At 33.5% G+C, this 19,482-nt stretch overlaps 1 protein-coding gene across 1 annotated transcript in view; it reads right to left on the bottom strand.

The window, feature by feature from the left end:
* The window catches only part of LOC122801341 (mucin-19-like), a 938,154-nt gene that overhangs the window by 675,106 nt on the left and 243,566 nt on the right, over positions 1–19,482 (bottom strand). Inside the window, exons 13-14 of the mRNA XM_044070881.1 lie at positions 19,068–19,325; positions 14,196–14,453 (exon numbers count right to left, since the gene is read on the bottom strand). Coding sequence (XP_043926816.1) covers positions 14,196–14,453; positions 19,068–19,325 — 516 coding nt within the window. The remainder of the gene's footprint in view (positions 1–14,195; positions 14,454–19,067; positions 19,326–19,482) is intronic.

Genomic DNA, 19,482 nt, shown 5'->3' with positions numbered 1-19,482 from the left:
GAAGGCTTTTCACATTGAAACTGTACCAGAGGTTGTGAACCTTGGTTATGTAGCGAATACTGATCATCTCAAACTGGTGAAGGCTTTTCACATTGAAACTGTACCAGAGGTTGTGAACCTTGGTTATGTAGCGAATACTGATCATCTCAAACTGGTGAAGGCTTTTCACATTGAAACTGTACCAGAGGTTGTGAACCTTGGTTATGTAGCGAATACTGATCATCTCAAACTGGTGAAGGCTTTTCACATTGAAACTGTACCAGAGGTTGTGAACCTTGGTTATGTAGCGAATACTGATCATCTCAAACTGGTGAAGGCTTTTCACATTGAAACTGTACCAGAGGTTGTGAACCTTGGTTATGTAGCGAATACTGATCATCTCAAACTGGTGAAGGCTTTTCACATTGAAACTGTACCAGAGGTTGTGAACCTTGGTTATGTAGCGAATACTGATCATCTCAAACTGGTGAAGGCTTTTCACATTGAAACTGTACCAGAGGTTGTGAACCTTGGTTATGTAGCGAATACTGATCATCTCAAACTGGTGAAGGGTTTTCACATTACCCCCCAATGCTGGCATTGTTACAATATTATACAAACAATGTAAATCCTTATGTTATCTCCAGGATTACAAACTGGCTGCTTGACTACTTGAGTGCCACAGGGATCAGTGCTAGAACCTCTCTTATTTGGCATTAATTTTGTGGTTATTCAGTCATATATCAGACATATGGATGGCAAGGCTTGGTAATAACTGCAAGCTGGGCATTCTTTACCCTCATCAACTGATATTAAATGTCCTAACAAGGGTGTGAATATGCATTTCCCTGTTCTGTTGAAAATGATCAAATTAAATGAAAATAAATGCAGCATAGGGGTATTCTGTAAATGGTATACCTTTTCAGACAGAGACTATCAGAAGAGATCTGTGCATATTCAATCACTGTGTTTCCACCTTAGGTTCTATGTGGATCATTTATTTATTAATTTATTTTTTTGTTAAACTTTATTTAATACATCCAAACATCCAAGGAAGACTAACAGACCCTAACAATTAAAAACACGGACATCAATGCAGAAGAAAAATCCAAACTGAGGAGGAATGGCACTCTTATGTAGTCATGAAAGTAACAAGAGATCAGTTCAAACCATGATATGACATAGAACAAATGCTATCACTTAAACACATCCATAATTATATGTAAAAAGGTATGGCAGAATACATCCTTTTGTGCATGCAAGCTAGTGTTATATACAGAAAGGAGGCAATAATATATATAAATGCACATTGGCTGGGTAATTCTTGTATTTAACAGTAAACATAACAAAAGGCATCTATCCATGGGATTGTTTCAGCAAAGCAATCCAGTAACACTGATATGGCTGATGGAGTCTGTTTGGGGAGCAGCAGTCTGCAATCTTTGTGGATCAGTTAACTTCCATGTGAATATCTTCATGATCCAATGAAGTCATCTTGCCACAGTGCTCTTCCCTTATCAGACACATCTTTGAATACAATGCTGCCTTTATCATGCAGAAGTCAAATCATATTTTCTAAATTAGAAAGGCCACAGAGATAACTTACCAATAAAAGCCTTTAAATTGTTCAAATATCCCTATAGACTAGTACAGCTCTAACTATATTCAGAAGCTTAAAGGCTGCTATGAAGTGTTCTTCAACTTTCATTGTGAAACCAGTCTCTGCCCCTATAGTCATGCTCATTACAACTTTGTCTCCATTCTGCTGCTTTAAATCTCGTTATGTTCTGATTATAGGCATTTTATGTTGGCATGACTACCCACACATTTTCTGCCAGAACTGAAGAGCATGTTTATGTTATTAGGAGTGCTGACTCCAGATATGCTCTGTACAGATATTTTTTGGTCTGTCAAGTATGAAAATGAAGGATTTGTATTCTATCATTGATCACGAACCTTATAATTATATGTCTGGTAACTTTAAGAAGTAATTATTAACAAGGGAAACTAGATAGCAAATTTTATTACAGGCAGATATGTTTTCTAGTCTAAACAATACTATCAATCAAAATGTTTTTTGAAGGAGAGAGTTCTGGGTAAGATAAAATAAAATTAACTTGAACATTTTTATTTTTAAGTCATTTAAATGATCAATTATAATGCCTTTTACATGTTTAGTGTTTTGTATTGTTCTAAACAAAATATTTCCTATTAATGTATTCACATAGTACATCATAAGACTGCTCATATGAACACTTCTGGCTGACATATACCTACATTTTATATGGTTTATTTATTTTAAAGGACTCCTGTTTATTGCAGGCTGAAACTACTAAAGATATTCTTTGTGGTTCTGAGCTGGCTATTGGTGTGTTTTGCATTTTAGGTGACTGAATTTACGCAGTCCTGGGAAACTGTTTTAGTTTTATTTTGTTTCCTGTGTTTGCTGCTGTTCCAGGTATAGCTGGCAAAGAGACCTTAAATGCTACAAGTGATATCTCTGTTTTGGAACAGTTCACCATGCATTTGGTTCCAGAGAATTTCCGACTTATGTTTGGGAATATTACATACATACGTACATACATACATACAAATGTTTCAAGCATGGGCATTAAAGCCCTTCTAGCTTGCCAATATGCCAAAACACTTGTTTCCATAATAAATGTCCAGGCTGTTCTTAAAATATCTAAACTAGTACTTGCTTTAATGTAATTTGGTAGTCTGTTCCAAGCATCAGCTACTCTGTCAGAGAACCAATTAGTGCACTTCTCATTCCTATAGAATCTTCTACATTGGTTATCTGATGATTCTCTAGTACTTTTTGATAACCCCGAACATTCCCAGAGGTAGTTGTCCCTAAATGCCCTATATACCTGAATAAGATCTCCTCTTAGATATCTATAAGAGACACTGTACAAGTTCAGATATTTCAGTCTTTCATAATAACTTAGATTTTCATATCCATGGATGCCCTTAGTATAGTCCTGCTGTACTCTTTCCAGTTTATTCATGCTTGTTTTCCTATAGGGGTTCCATATTGTTATTAAATACTCAAGTCTGGGTCTAATGTAACTAACAAACAAATAACATCATTATGTTTGATTTCCTAGACTTGATAAATCTATTTATACAACCTACAGCTCTATAACTATCATTAGCTAATTGGTTGATATGATTAGAAAAACTCATAGCTGAATCTACCCATATACCCAGGTCCTTAAATGAGTCTACATTTTCAATCACTGTGTGCTGTATTAAATATTCACCTTTCAGTTTATCTCTGCCAAATCTCATATGCTTAGTTTTTGATGTATTTAGCAACATATTCTCCTCCTGTGCTCAAATGGACAATTTAGTCAAATTATATTGCAGACATGCCTTATATGTAACACTTGTAATCAGTTTACCCAATTTCAGGTCATCAGCATATAGACTGTAGAACACCTCAGATGAAAACGTAAGGTCTAAAAGATACAATCTAAACAAGTGGAACACCTTGACTGTAAACAAGGATTTCACCTGTCCAGTTGATGTGTGACACTTGCCATGTCCTATTTGTAAGCCATGCAGCTATCCATCTTATCAACAGTACATCAATACCTAGTTTTACTAATTTATTGATCAGTGTTTTGTGCATGACCCTGTCAAATGCTGAAGTTAAATCTATATAAATCACATCACAATTTTTCATTCATAGCTGTTATTATATTGTTATAGAACATCATGTTACAGGTGGTAATAGATCTATTTTCAACATATGCATGCTGATATATGGTTTCAAGTCCCAACCTATCCAGTTCTAACAATAACTTATCCAGTATTACCTTCTCCATTATTTTTCCACAACAGGAAAGTAGACTTATGGGTCTATATGATTCTGGGTTTGTCCTACTCCTTTCCCTTAAAGACAGGTTTAATAAGTGCATATCTCCAATCTTAAGGAATCTCCCCATATTTATATGACCTAGTGAATAGTAGATGTAATGGCAGTGTAAGTTCTTGCTTAAGTGTTCTCAGGTCATTGTTACTTATTCCGTCTCCTCCCTGCACTTTGTTTGGATCCAGTTAGCACAGTTCTTTTTCAATATAATCTAAATTGACTCTAGTATCTGGAGTTACCTGGATGTTACTAGGACAACTTGCCACCCCTTTTATGGAGCCAAACTGTTTTGCATAAGATTTTGTAAATATATCTATAATCTGTTGTGTCTGGGAATAAATTTTAGAATCTGCACACAGTTTATCAATTTGTGTATCTTTACTCCTTCCACATCTTATGTATCTATAAAAAGGTTTCCTATTATGCTCAATATCTTTATATAAATTTTCTTCAAATGTTTCTTGATCTTGTCTAACACTATGCTTAATCTGTTCATCCCACTCATTTATTTCAGTTTTTAAAGTTGTAGTTCGACCTCTCATCCATTTCTTATATTTTTTGTATCTCACCTTAATCAGGTATCTTGTTCTTATGGAAATATACCCCCGTTATGCTGCGTGCCTAGATCCTGATAAACATTTTTTTTACTTTTTGCACTCAAACAATTTCTCTTTCAAAACTTTCCATATTCCATCTGCAGTTTTTCCATTGAACACCTCACTCCAGTTAGTTTTATATAGTAACTGTTTTGGTTTCCTATAATTTGTAATTAACCTTCTGTGCATTGGCTTAAATTTCAGTTTGGCAGAATTATCTAGCAACAAATTAACCTTTATGACCCCATGATCACTGCACATCAATGGTGATAAAACTTGACTTGAAGTTACAGTAATTTCTTTGGGAACACAAACAATATCTAGTATATTCTGTCCCTTGGTAGGTTTTTTACAATCTGAAGCATTTGTTGTTGCTGAATATACTCTGTGAATAATTTCTTTACTAACGTTATTGGATTAATATTATTCCAGTCTGTTTCTGGTAAATTTAAGTCCCTGGCTAATATTATTCTTCCCTTCTTGTTTCATGTGAGAAATGTATGAATTTGTCTAGGTCATCTACACTTTACTTTGGTGGACTGTACACTCACAATAGTTATATGTTCCAGGGTTGTCTTTATTGTCACAGTTACACAGTCTATAGTATTGGTGTTATCATTGAACATGTAATAATCACAAGTCTCATAGCTATCTTTAATCCCTATCATAACACCTCCACCTGATTTTTTTGTTAGAATGTCTTTTACAGTAAAAAAATTTATACACTGACAGAACTTGTTTCCAGTTGTTCTTTAACCATGTTTCTCAAACTATAACAACAATCTTGTGGGAACGTAGCAAATTTTCTAATAAAAAAAAACATTATTAATGCTCCTAGCATTAACAACCATCAGAGATGCATCAAATGTTGCTATCTGTGAACTGTTACATTTTTGACCTGGCAAAAATCCTGGCTAGTGTTTGTCAAATATTGCAAAATATCTGTAAAACTGATCTTCCCTGATCTAGACAAATGCACACCATCCTGTCTGAGCATGTGTGCCCAAAAGAAGGCTTGGATGCTCTACACATTTCCATTTTTTAAAACAGGACATTTTTTCCATGTAGGTGTTTATCCAAAAAATATTTTCATTCACAGTGACCTGACTATCCTTTCTACAGGTGATTTGTGAAAAATATGTTCAAACACCAGTATAAGCTATACTATCTAGGAGAGTTGTCAGTTCCCGACTAACAGTCAGAGAATCTTTGTTGGTGACATCATTTGTACCAACATGAATAAAAACAGATCCATATTTCCTTACATTAAGGCATTCCAAGGCTTCTTTCACATCTTCTATTTTTGCTCCTGGTAAGCATAACACTACTCGATGTTCATTATCATCTCTGCAAATATAAGTATCAGTTCCTCTAATAACTGAATCTCCAATTACAAGAGTATCTTTTGCTGACCGTCTTGGAAGAATCTTTAGCTTTTAATACAGTCATTTCTGCTCTATCAATTGTTATGATGGATAAATCTTCATCGCGATTAGTCTTATTAATTCCACTGTTTTCATTGCGTATTAAATTCTCATCCAGCTAGCATTGTAAACCCACAGCTTGAGCCATGTAGTCAACATCTGTCTTCTTTTTTCTTACAGTAATGCTCTTCAATCCTTCCATGTTCAGTTTTGATTTCTTCCTTTTCACCTGTCCCCTGCCTCTTTTTTCCTACCTTTTCCATTGGAAAGGTGATGCCTTTTTCTGTAGACTAAGGGTTTTCTGATAGACAGATATCTTCATCCCTGTCACCAGTGTGTTACATAAAGCAGAATCCTTTTTACTACATATTCTCTTTTACTTTACAGTCATTAGTCAGTTTCTTTTTCTTCCTTATTTGTTGAGAACTTCTTCCTTTCTTTCTTTTTTTGTTTCCTTCTAAACAAACCGGATCCTCAGATTGCTGAGTACTTGCATCCACAATTCCATAGTTCTCAGGGGCCTCATCATGTCTCATAGGAGTTGACTGTTCTTTGCAGAAACTAGATGCATCATTTCCTAAATCTGTTCTATTTGTTCTATTCCTAAAATTATTTAGTTTGCCAGCCCAGTCATTAATATATGATACAATAGTTCTCCAAGCCATGTCAATTGCACATGTGCAATCATCATTACGTTGAGTTTTGCTTCTAACAATGGTAAGCAAATCATCTAACTTTTGACACAAGGAACAAAGATCACCAGTGTTATTAGCTGTTACCTTTAAATATGCATAGCATTTATTACACTGTAATAGATACTTGTGCATTAGCAAATCATCAATTGCATACTCATTTAAGGAATCCATATTCAGCTTTAATTGAATAAAATATTGCAAAGGAAAAAAATTACACAAAGTCAGTACAAAGCATTCAAAGGAACTTAAATCAACTTCTATGACAAAAATTATACCAGCAATATCCAACTAAATAATAAAATACAATAAAGTTGTTCTGACCATACAAGTTCTGCCAGCCAGACAGAAGTTGTAATTTCTTTACGTCGCGTGCAGTAGTTTCTGCTCACTATAGCTCGCAGTCGCACCTCCTTTTAACAGTAAAAATAAAAAAAACTTCTCTTACCAGTCAACTCCACAACAAATCACAAACCAAGACAGGATTGTTTTGATATGCTCAGAATTTTCCTCTGCAGTCTGTGTAAATTTATAGCTGTCTAGGCCCCTTGTGGTGGCTAGAGCTTGCCTGTCAAAACCCTATCCCTTTCTCACAACCAAAAGTGAAACTAAAGGTAAAACAAAATATAAATCAAAGTACAGCTTGTTAATAAGCAGTCTCTTCCTACCTACAAACAGTTAAAAAGAGTGATAACAAATGCAATACAAATTCAAATAAAACTGTTCTTAGCAGTCAACTCCACAACAAATCACAAACCAAGGCAGGATTGTTTTGATATGCTCAAAATTTTCCTCTCTGCAGTCTGTGCAAATTTATAGCTGTCTAGGCCCCTTGTGGTGGCTAGAGCTTGCCTCTCCAAAACCTATCCCTTTCTCAACCAAAAGTGAAACTAAAGGTTAAACAACAAAATATGAATCAAAGTAAAGCTTGTTAATAAGCAGTCTCTTCCTACCTACAAGCAGTTAAAAATAGTGATAACAAATGTAATATAAAATAAAATAGATCTGCTCTTACCAGTCATCTCCACAACAAATCACAAACCAAGACAGGATTGTTTTGATATGCTCATGCTATTGTTAATGTTTAAATAAAAATAATGCCTGTACAACCCACCCGTCTAAAAATAGTGTTTTATTGAAAACCAAAAGGGTTTCTCCTTCCCTGTTAAATCAAGTTGTGTTCCACAACTGATGCTAATGTTAAATTATTGAAACACAGTGGTTTTAATATTTTTAATTAAAGTTCTTTAGATCTTTACCTTGTTTGAAAAGGGATTCACAGTTAGCCTCACTAAATCTTCTAATCTTATAGATGCTATAGTTGAACTGAAACTGTTGACAAGAAAAATTAATTTAGTCCTATTTTTTAGGATAAAAAGATCCCACAATACCCTAACAATAGTGGTTTAACAAGAAAGAGCAATTTTAAACCACATATCATTCTATTGTCCAGGCGTTTGAATCTAATATTATTAAGGATTTATATAAATTTCCTAGACATAAAAAAAGTCATGGATGGAAAAATCTTAGTAACAGTGAGAAACAACTGTTACAAAGATTACGTCTGGACAATTCTATTAGTGGGATGAAACTTTATAAGGGATGGGGAGCAGTCTTATCTGATGTGATTGACTAATCGTGTGCCATGAACAACATATTGCGTGATGACACCATATACTCTATTCTTTCAAGAAATGAAATTAATATACATTTTAGAAAAACAGACTTGATTTTGGAGGATCAGTCCAGTCAGGGGTATACTACAAGGAATCTATATGATCATTTACTAAGAAATTTCTAGGATTCCTTCCATTTTTAGAATTCCAAAAGTTCATAAAAAGTTTATTAATTCACCTATCTGACCTGGTATAACCTCTCAGGGTTCAAAAACCTCCTTGGCTATATATATATATATATATATATATATATATATATATATATATATATATATAAATAAATATATATATATATATATATATATATATATATATATATATATATATGGGTCTAGGACACATGCTCGACTTGCATATGTCCGAATCACAAAACTTCGAACACACATACACGAAAGTGCTAAACATTGAAAAGCGCTTCCGTGTATGTGTAGTTCAAAAAATAAAATCTACGTTTCTGCAGAGGGGCTTTGCCCTCTGCACCCCCCACACCCCTCCTACTTTATTATTCTCACTGCGAGATTGCACTACAGTGGGGAAAAGGGAATTTTCCCTTACCCACACTGAAGTCCGATCTACGAAACAGGCACACATACACGGAAGCGCTTGTCGATGTTAAGCACTGTCATGTATGTGTGTTCGATGTTTTGTGATTCGGACATATGCTAGTCGAGCATGTGTCCAGATCCCATATATATATATATATATATATATATATATATATATATATATATATATATATATATATATATATATATATGGACAGGACATTAAAACTAACATTAAACAAGGTTAGTCATATACTGAAAGATTCTTGCGACTTTTTATGTAAGTTATAAGATAAATTACACCATGATGATGTTGGCTTTTTTGCAGTCCATGATGTCAATTTTTTTACCAGTATTTCACAAAAAGAGGGTTTAGATTATATAGCCAAGTTGTAGTAGCATAGGCAACCATGAACCATAAGAATGGCAAATTCACTTAAAAATATAAAAGCAAAGTCCTTTATTCATGCACAGAGGTAAGCGCTTTCACATTTGCTTCATCAGACCATAAAAAACCCACATTATACAATACCTTGTATACCCACCATGCAAACCACTTATGCAATAAATCAAGAACTTAAAGGCAAAGTAAACAAACTTCATACTTTTCATACACTCTAAAACTTAATGTACATCTATATGAAAGCATAAGATTATTTACACACACATAACTATATGAAAAAACAGTAATACAAATGCTAGTAAAGGCAGAAAATACAAAACTAAGCCACTAACTAATCATAGAAGTATCTACCTAATACCTAGCTAATAAATACTATGAAATTAGTATCACTAAAAACTACTTAAAAATACAATGTGCATGATACATAAATGAAGTATTCAGAAAAACTCAGAAGAAACACACAATATACTAAAACTAAAACTCTATGACATATTCTAACATAAAAACTGGACAAACCATACAGGGAAAAACAACTTAATAGTCGTGCATTAATATGAGTGATCACAATGATGGGTCTGAACAATACCTAAAAATAAAACATAATAAATGGCACAAAGTCATAAAGATGAGCATCATATAAAATTGTCCAATAAATATAAACCGATATCTCAAATAGCAGCTTATCATATGAGCAAGGAATAAGTAATTTGACCAATGCTATAAACATATGAATAGATGGAGACTATAAACATAGCCACAAGGCATAGTAATGCAAAAATACATACACACATAGCCAAAATCCATTAAAATGTGGCACCTTTACTTAATAATCATTCTTCTGGACTTCATGACAGGTTTGAGGAAGGCTCTTGTTAAGTGTTTTTTCATATAGTTATGTGTGTGTCGATAATCTTATGCTTTCATATAGATGTATATTAAGTTTGAGTGTATGGAAAGTATGAAGTTTAGCTGTTTACTTTGCCTTTAAGTTCCTTATTGATTTATTGCATAAGTGATTTGCATGGTGGGTATACAAGGTATTGTATAATGTGAGTTTGTATGGCCTGATGAAGTGAATGTTAAAGCGCTTACCTCTGTGCATGAATAAAGGACTTTGCTTTTATATTTTTAAGTGAATTTGGCATTCTTATGGTTCATGGTTGCCTATGCTACTACAACTTGGCTATATTTTTTGGCAGGAAGGCATTTTACTCCACTTGGTGTTACATGCTTTGTTTTAGGGTTTTGATTATGTTAATATGGTACTACTGGAATTTAATTTCTTGGCCAATAATGAAATTCAGACTATTTTAGCTTTTGCAGAAATAGTTTTCTAAAACATTGTTTTGTTTTTGAAGGTGAAATGTGCAGAGATTAAAGGAGTAGCAATGGGCATAGCATGTACCAGGTCCAGTTGTCAGGACTTTTACATTGTAGGCAGTGACAATGATGTTACCACCATGGAGAACAATGACATTATTGAATGTTCAGACATTAGACCAGTTTGTGACACTTCGCCATTGGTTTATATCCATTCAAACCACCTAATACTTTTATGGTGATAAATACCTAATCAGATATTGTTTGGCAAAATAGTGCAGAGTCTATATCATTCAAGGATCATCTAAAAACTTTTGAAAAGACACTCAATAGGAACCAATGGATTATTCTTGATAATATGTATCCTGAGCATTATATATGCTTTAAACTGATAGACAGGGTTCTACGATTATTTAAATATCCCAATGGAATTACCAAAATGGACCAGTTTTTATTGAATTTAATGAGTTCTTTAATGCTACAGGGCTTCAGCAATTGAAACTGTGTATTACACTGACAAATGTATTACTAATTCACAGACTGAGCTACAGGAGTTAGATGATAAAAATCAAGAACCTATCCACCAGTAATTTAGCAGAGTATAGTGCTGCCTTTCTTTCTATTGATTGTCATACTAAAACAATCACTGACAGGGAAACAGAAAAATATTTCCCCTCCACTTCCATTGACATCAGAGAATGGAGAATGCATGTGAAGTATTGACTCCCCACATTGCATCTGCAAGTATGCCAAAACTGCAAAAATGTTTAGGGAATAGCATTAAAAAAATAGGACTCAGGAGTTTTGAGGTGATTGTGCAAAAGCAGTTGCATCAACAGAATTCAAAAACTGTAATCAAAGTAGTTTTAAGAGATAATGAATTTTGGCAGGAGTCACCAAAATGTAAATTCCAATCATAGATTGAGAGGAAGAGGCCTGAAACAAGAATGTAGGTGATCCTATCCAATTCAAGTGAGTCACATAATTCAACTAGTAAACAGTAAATTTTTCATTACTATAATAAACCTTTTTCTAAGGACAAAACTGTTTCATTCAAGTCTGTTTTTTCATTCATTCACAGCAAAACGTCAAACCTAGTAAATATTTTTTATTAAGAAACTAATCCTGTTTTTTTGTATTGAAGGTGAACACTATGATTTAAGTAAACCATTCAATTTCAGTCCCCCTATATTATCAGCTTTGAAAACAATCCATGATGTTTGTTAGAAAGACTTTTAATGTCTGTAATGAAAAAGTCACTAGGAGATTTTTTATTTTAGTTCTAAAGATAAAAAAAGGAATTGATTTATTTAAATAGTAGGAAACTCAGATTTATGAAATCCAACAGAGGTCAGGGGTTTGTAATCATGTTACAAGAAAAGCAGATTAAAGCCATGGAAGCTATATTATCCAACACTAATATTGAATCATGCAGTTTTATGAAATGTACAATTAACGTTGACATAGAGGTTTAAGGTGATGAGCTGTTAAGCTGCTTCCTTTCATATAGAGTTTGTCTCCCTCAACCCTCCCCCTGTGTGACCATGAGCAAGTCACTTAGCCAGACAGTGCCTTGGGGCAATTGAGAATTTTAACTAGGCTTCTAAATGGTTTTCCAGACTGAATACATACAAACTGCTAATGAATGAAGAGACATACATTGAATATATTTTGTATAACTTACTCACTTAGGACTTCTGTTTCTGAAATATTTGATTTTATGTACCTGGAACACCCAAGGCTTGATATTTTCTTGGTCATACTCAAGGTCCATAAATAAGAAATTCCACCACCCTTCAGGCCAATAGCACCAGCATCTGGTAAAATAAGGCATGGGCTATTTCACGTTTTATTAGATAGAACACTTAATTTAATAGTTCAACAACTTGACAGCTGCCTTAAGGCTTTTGGGGATTTTTTTTGAATAAAGTGCAAAGTTATTAGTTTACAAGTAATGAAAAAAGTATGCTTACACTACACATTAGATCCCTTTTCACTAGTGGTCACATAGATGAAGGTTATGAATTTTCTGCTCTACTTCTTTCATTGGTACAAAAAGTGTATTTGATTTATTGATAAAATGTGTTTTTTGTGTTTAATATTAAGCCCTACAAGCAGGTAAGATTTGTAGAAATGGGGGCCACTGCGGTCCTGTCTTTTTCTAATTTTGTATTAAGACAGTGGGATTTTTTCTATTGAAACACGTGCCCTTGATTTCTAAAGTTTTTTTTTTTTTTCTAAAAGATCTGTGGACAATTTACTTTTTATCTTGAATAGTTTGGCTGATGAATGCAATGTTCTTATTCATGAGTTAAACAGAAACACTTTTTTTCCCTTTGTGAACAGTCACATCTTAGGAGCAACCATCCCACATTTATAAAATATAATATCCCTAGAGGGCAAAATGATCTGGGCATCACCATTAAGCAATGATAAGATCCAGCATATTATTAACATTTTTGGTGGGAAATATAAGCCAAAAGATGTGTACAATTTTGCCTATTTTGAATGAATAAAAATGTTAGCACAGGTAATGATCTGTACATTGATTATTTTAGTTTGGACATATCTTTGGACAATTTCAGGATCAAAAGGATAATTTTGAATAACTGGAACATTATCAGAGGGAACTCAAGTGTCAGTGTCTCTTGGAGGAGGCCAACAATCATTTATTTATAAAATTGTGCATGTACCCTGTGATTATATGGATGGAACCTTTAACTGTAAATTAGAAATTACGGCAACTATATGGCAGATTTTATTACAGGCTGAGATGCATCCTGGTGTAAAGTACACTATCAATTTTTAATGCTTTTTGAAGGAGAAAAAAACAGGTAAAACAGAGTAAATTTATTTTAATGTTTTGATTTTTAAAGCCTTTAAATGATCAGTTATAATGTCCTTTATAGCATTTATTATATTTTATGATGTTCTTAAAAAGTTCTTTATGTTAATTTATTCATGTTGTACATGACATGATGGATCATATGTCTACATGTATGTGTGTTTAAATGTCTTGTTTCTTCTGAATAATTCTAATATACACACTATGTAGTTTGTTGCTGTACAATGGTGTGTTTTGCATTTAGTTGGCTGAATTTACTCCCATGCAAGCATACGGTTTGTAGTTATTAGATATGATGACATTTCCAAGTTAACTGCTGTTTTCATAGTGTAGTAGCTATGATGTCTGGGCTTAATAATCCAACTGCTGAATAGAGGATAAGAACCAACTCTCTAAGACATTAAGTTGTCAATGTGAAATTATAATTAGTATCCACTCAACAGAAATTCAAACTTCAGCAGCAATAATTAATTTGAACATCTAGGCGCATGCAATAAGACAATTTTAATAAGTGTATGCCCCCTAGATGATGTTAATTTCTTTCGATACACTATGTTCCTACTATCTCTACATTCTTTCATAAAATAAGGAAATTTGCTTTTGAAAATATGTTATCTTAAATAAAAGCAATTGCTTAATATATACACAAAAATGCATGCCCTGAGAATGACCAAGTACATAAATGTCAGATTAGATGACTCAGTATATAAATGACATTAATAAAAATGCAACATACTGTATGCATTTACTGAAGGAATACAATATAATAATGCCTTTATTTTCAAATAGTTGGCTGCCTGTTTCCTAAGATAATTGTATGAAGTGTAATACTTACATGTGTATCCAGTGACAAATGTTACATCTGAAACTGTTGAATTGTCTGCAGCAACAGCTAAAATGCTGAAGTTGTACTGTGATGCAGAAACAAGTCCTGTCATGCTGATACGTGTTGCAGATGTTGTGATATTTGAACTAGAAGGCCCTGCAGTCTGTATCTTGTAACTAATTTGGTCACCTGGTACTGCAGTCCATGATAAGTATATTGTTGAGGATGTAGCATTGACAACAACAAAGTTAGTTACCGGTGCCGGTCCTGTAAAAGAAGAAACATCTCCTTGTAAATCTATTCATGGATTGCAAGACTACCTTTAATGACATTACTGCTGTCTTTGTTCTCTCACTTTACAGAGTCCTCAAATTTAGTTTTTAACACAGAAAATAAATAAGCTTATCTTTGCATGATTGTGCTATTGCTTAATTTTATCTTCTTCCTCTAAATGAAAGTAATATTATATAGTTTGAATGTGCACATAATTCTTCATGCAAACTTTAAAAATTGCATTTTAATGACTACACGTATTTTCTTTGTACCATGAAATGTGATTTTTTTTCCTAAATATGTCATCCATGTTTTGTCCTTCCACAGCAAAATCATTTTTATACCATAATTTTTTAACCATCATCTGTCACTGAGAAAAGTCCATTTTTTCCTAATGATAAATTCAACTTAAAAACAAAAATGCAAATACTCATGGGGCAGTCTCCCTATTAGATGCAATTTTAATATTAAACACTTTTCAAATATTCTTATTAGGTTTTAATAATATTTTCACTTAAAGTTCTTTAACATTTCCCTTTTGTTTTGCCAGTAAGTCTTTATTGCAAACCATTGAATCAACTTAATACTTTGAGTATCACCATTTTGAGAGGAAATATTAATATAACTTACATTAAAAGACATAGGAAATAATTTTAGTTGGAAATATTTTCTTAATGTTTATAGGGGTTTAGTGTGTCAGATTATAAAAAAGTAAAGATGAAAGAATATGTTACTTGATGAGGCATTCAAAAAATGAATAAAGTTAGTAAAATGTATTTGGGAGTGAATCCTCCAACATACACAAATTTTATAATGCAGTTGCATGTCCCATTTAGAGGTTTTGAATAAAAGAAAATATTGGGACATTTCTATTACTTCTAATCAAGTTCTGGAAATGTCTTGTTATAACATTTCCATATTCAGAGACAATCCTACTATATTTTCAGTTTGTTCTTCTTAAGAGTTATATTCCACCATCATCAGGGAAGAACAGGATGAGATTAATTTTATATCAAATAAAATTTATTTAAATTGTTGCCCCTTTGTCTAACTGTGTTTATACTGCTTCTTTTACTTAGAAGTATAATGTTACATTTTGCTTCCCTGCAATTGCTGTAAAATTATGTAAGTTGCTTTTCACGCTTTCATAAACTGCAAAATATGAATACTACAACTTATAAGTCCAACTTTAGTTGTTCCTAGAAGAAAGCAATATGACATTTACATTAGTAACACAAGTCTGCGTGCTGTTTCCTATTGTAAAACCACCTTTTCTGGTTATGTTTCTTTTTAAAAAGTAGCTATAATTACATATTGCCTCAATTACTAAACTCATGGTTAAAAACTATAATTTAAAAGGTTTAGAATCTTCTCAAATTTCCAAAAGCTCTTTCTTTATAAATCAAATTTTAATGTATGACCAACAAATTATGCCTCACATCATAGAATAAACAGCATGTCAGCATTAATGTTGTAACTGATGTCCTGCAGTATTGTTTGTAATTGATCATGCTCACAAGTCAGAAACTGCCTTATAGATTTTAATGACTTTCTTTAAAACATCATCATTGAATTCTTCCACCTTTCAAAAATAAATAAATAAATAAAATTAATAAATAATTTTGTTATCTACACTATAAATCTTATAACACACTTGCAAATGAATTTCATACAACAAGCAGGTCCTACTTACATGAAATGTTAGCCAACATCTGTTTCCTTATCTAACGGACATTTTTTCCAAATCTTAACTAATTTCTGTATTTTCTATCAAGGTGAGTATTAAAATAAGCTGATCAATGTCATTCCCAATTCCAGTCCAAAGAGACACAAAACAGAAATGCCTACTGTTGGCCTCGTTATTTGATTTATGCATTTAACTGCAGCAACTCAGATGAGTTCCTAAGGTTGTAGGATATCAAACTTCTGGACACATAAAAGGCCAACTATTATTTGGCTGTCATGGTCATTTATGGCTGTGTAAGTGCTAGTACTGATTACAGAATCACCTTGTAGTTATTTTTATTGCTGTGCATAAAAGTGAAAGAGTAGTGGCTCTTCCTAGGTGAAAATGTGCTGAGAAAGGTATCTCCAGCTTACAGATGGTCATATTATTTACTATCATCCATCACTGGGAATTTCTTCCTTATTCTGAATTATGTGAAGTTATCCATAGCTGTAGTTTGATTTTTTTTTTTTTAGTGGCTAAATCTGTTATTCTCTAGTTTTATAAGTGTCATATTGTGAAGCAGGCTTTATTATAGCAATAACTGACAACATTAGTGTGGTATACTGAAGATTTACCCATGGTTGGTGTGGTTTAATCACAAGGGCAAAAGCCTGAGTGACTAAATAAAGCCAACCGTAGATAAATGTCAATATACCACAACCACAGAGTCGGTTATTGCTATTACTTTTCTTAAATAATGTCTTGTATAATGGCGCATTACTGTTCTTCTGCTGGTGGTGGTATACTGCTTCCTTGTGTTGATGTACTGTGCATGCATATGGGACTTGCATTTCCACACATACCCAGTACATCAGTGCTCGGAAAAGTAAGCAATGGAGAAAAGAAGATCTCCGTTGCTCCGCTTTTCCTCTTTTTTAATTAAAAGTTTTAAAAAAATGTTCTGGAAGTTTAGGGTAGGAGAGAGACAGAATTGAGGAAATACAAGGGAAATCAGGTATGTGTCTTTAGTTTTAAACAACATACCCGATTTCCTTTGTATTTTCTGCATGGTGTCTCTCTCTCGTATGTCCATAGCTTAATGATAGAAATATCAAGTTATAGAATTCTAAAATTGTAATTTGTGACTAAAAGTTATCATTTAACCTGGGTGATACTAGTTTGATACTGAATAACATTAAGACCAATCTACAAGAACATAAGACATTAATAAAACAAAACTGGAAAGGTATATACCCAACATTTTCCTCTTTGCCAGAAATTCTGTATTTAAGCAAGGCACTGTTCTTGAACATGTTGAAATAAATAACAGCATTGAATTTGATGCTAGGAATTATTCACAATATAAGTTAGATTTTAAAGTGCAATGCTCAACAAGACCTTATGTACAGGATATAGACTCTGCATTACTGTTTTTATTTAAATGCCTAATTATTATATTAATGACTATATTTTATCTGTTTTAGTTGCTTTAACTGATGCATTTACTGTTTACACCACTGTTGTATTTTTCAATCATACTCCTTAAAGATGACAGCAAAAGTGACAGAGATGGGACAGTTTGTATATATAAAATAAATGGTTATTGGAACTTCACCTTAAGCCTGATCATACATACATATATAGATATATTCTTCTTTTTTATTGTGTCTGGATGGTGGCTACTTGTCTCCTGGATATCTTGCTTTGTGGTTCTAAGGAATTTGTCAAATGTGAATGCTGCAAACACACACAGCTGGCATCAAAAACACATTTACCACTATGACAAAGTGCATCTGATCTGCCACAGCCATCTCCCCCTTACATGCTTCAGTCCTACAAATCAAAATACTGACAATCCCCAAAATATGGATTGGTCTACCAACAGACTGGAATAGCTTGAATTATGTGGAAAACCTGTGGGTAGCTAGGCTATCTTCTGCTAGGAAGGAATGTTAGTGCCTGATTGCCACTAGGTATTTGGACCTGGGCTTTGACTATTGAAAAAGATACAAGTATTAGTTAGTGTTGATGAGATTTTAAATGGTGGTCTTCCACCTTAGTTAAACATTATAATGATAATTATTTTGTATAAGAAAAAAAAGTCATACAACATGGGTCTTCTGATCAAATATTTTCATATTACCATGTTCAACGTTGTTTACTTTCTTGATTCACAAGTACTGTTGTAATTTATCTGCTTTGTATCAGCAATGGCAATCTGATATGTAGCTATATGTGTTTTCATGACACAAATGAATGCAGTGAATGTGCCCATTTGCTGAACAAGAATCACTAATTTACCTCCATCAACATCAAAGAATGATGTAATAGAACTGATATTATCTGTTCCTTCTTCTACTTTTGCTTAGATAAATATAAATGTATGTGTTCATTGACGCCTTGTTATGCTTTGATCAGATTCTGCTGACTTTTACTTTTCCCACATCAACTGTTGACAGGAATTTTTCAATTAACTGGATACAACTTTTTTTCTACTGCTTTGAGTTACACTACAGCTTATCATGTGTTTTAAGTTTCCTGATTCCTCAGTGGCCATCACTATACTGTACTTTCATGCAAATAGCCTGTTCATTTTAACCAGAGGTAAACATTTTAACCTATTTGGTTTTCACAGCGAGGCAATTTGATGAAATGGTGACAGCCTGTTAAAGGAATGAGAGTCTCTGTTTAAATCCTACTGATTATACACTGGGGCATCCCAAAACATGTTAAGAGAAAATGTGCAATGAGCATGTGTAAGCTTCATGCCACCTGCTTCTGTGAGAGACATGGTATGAATTACTCTGTCCCTTGAAGGTTAAATTCCTTTGGTAATCCCCAACCCAAAGCAGGAATTCTAACTTGGGGTACTGCACTCCAGGCATGTACTTAATAACCCACTTTATAATACACCCAGCAGCTGCTCTGTAATTACGTACTTGTATATCCAGTAGCAGAAGCAGCATCTGATGAGGTTACGTTATCTGCAGCGACTGCTGTGATGCTGATGTTGTACTTGGAGCCAGAAACAAGTCCTAATAAAGTGGTACTTGTTGTTGATACTGTAGTGGATGAATTAGATGGTCCCACAGCCTGTAGTCTGTATGTAATCTGGCTGCCTTGTACTGCAGCCCATGATAAGGAGATCGAAGAGGTTGTAGCAGAGGTGACATTTAGGCTGGTGACAGCTACTGGTTCTGTGAAACAAGAAAGAATCAGCTGTTAATCTTGTTCTAACTGTATGTGTCCAACACATGTATCAATGAAAATTACTGAGAAAGTTCACAAAAAAGTGCATGAGAATGTATTTCCTTGTTGAATGTTGATTTTAGTGAAAAATTCACTTATTGATGC

This window comes from Protopterus annectens, chromosome 4.part1 (assembly GCF_019279795.1).
Source record: "Protopterus annectens isolate FY-2018-M chromosome 4.part1, PAN1.0, whole genome shotgun sequence".
NCBI classification, from domain to species: Eukaryota; Metazoa; Chordata; order Ceratodontiformes; family Protopteridae; genus Protopterus; species Protopterus annectens.
Note: the sequence above shows the minus strand (reverse complement) of the source record. Positions and strands in the feature narration are given on the sequence as shown.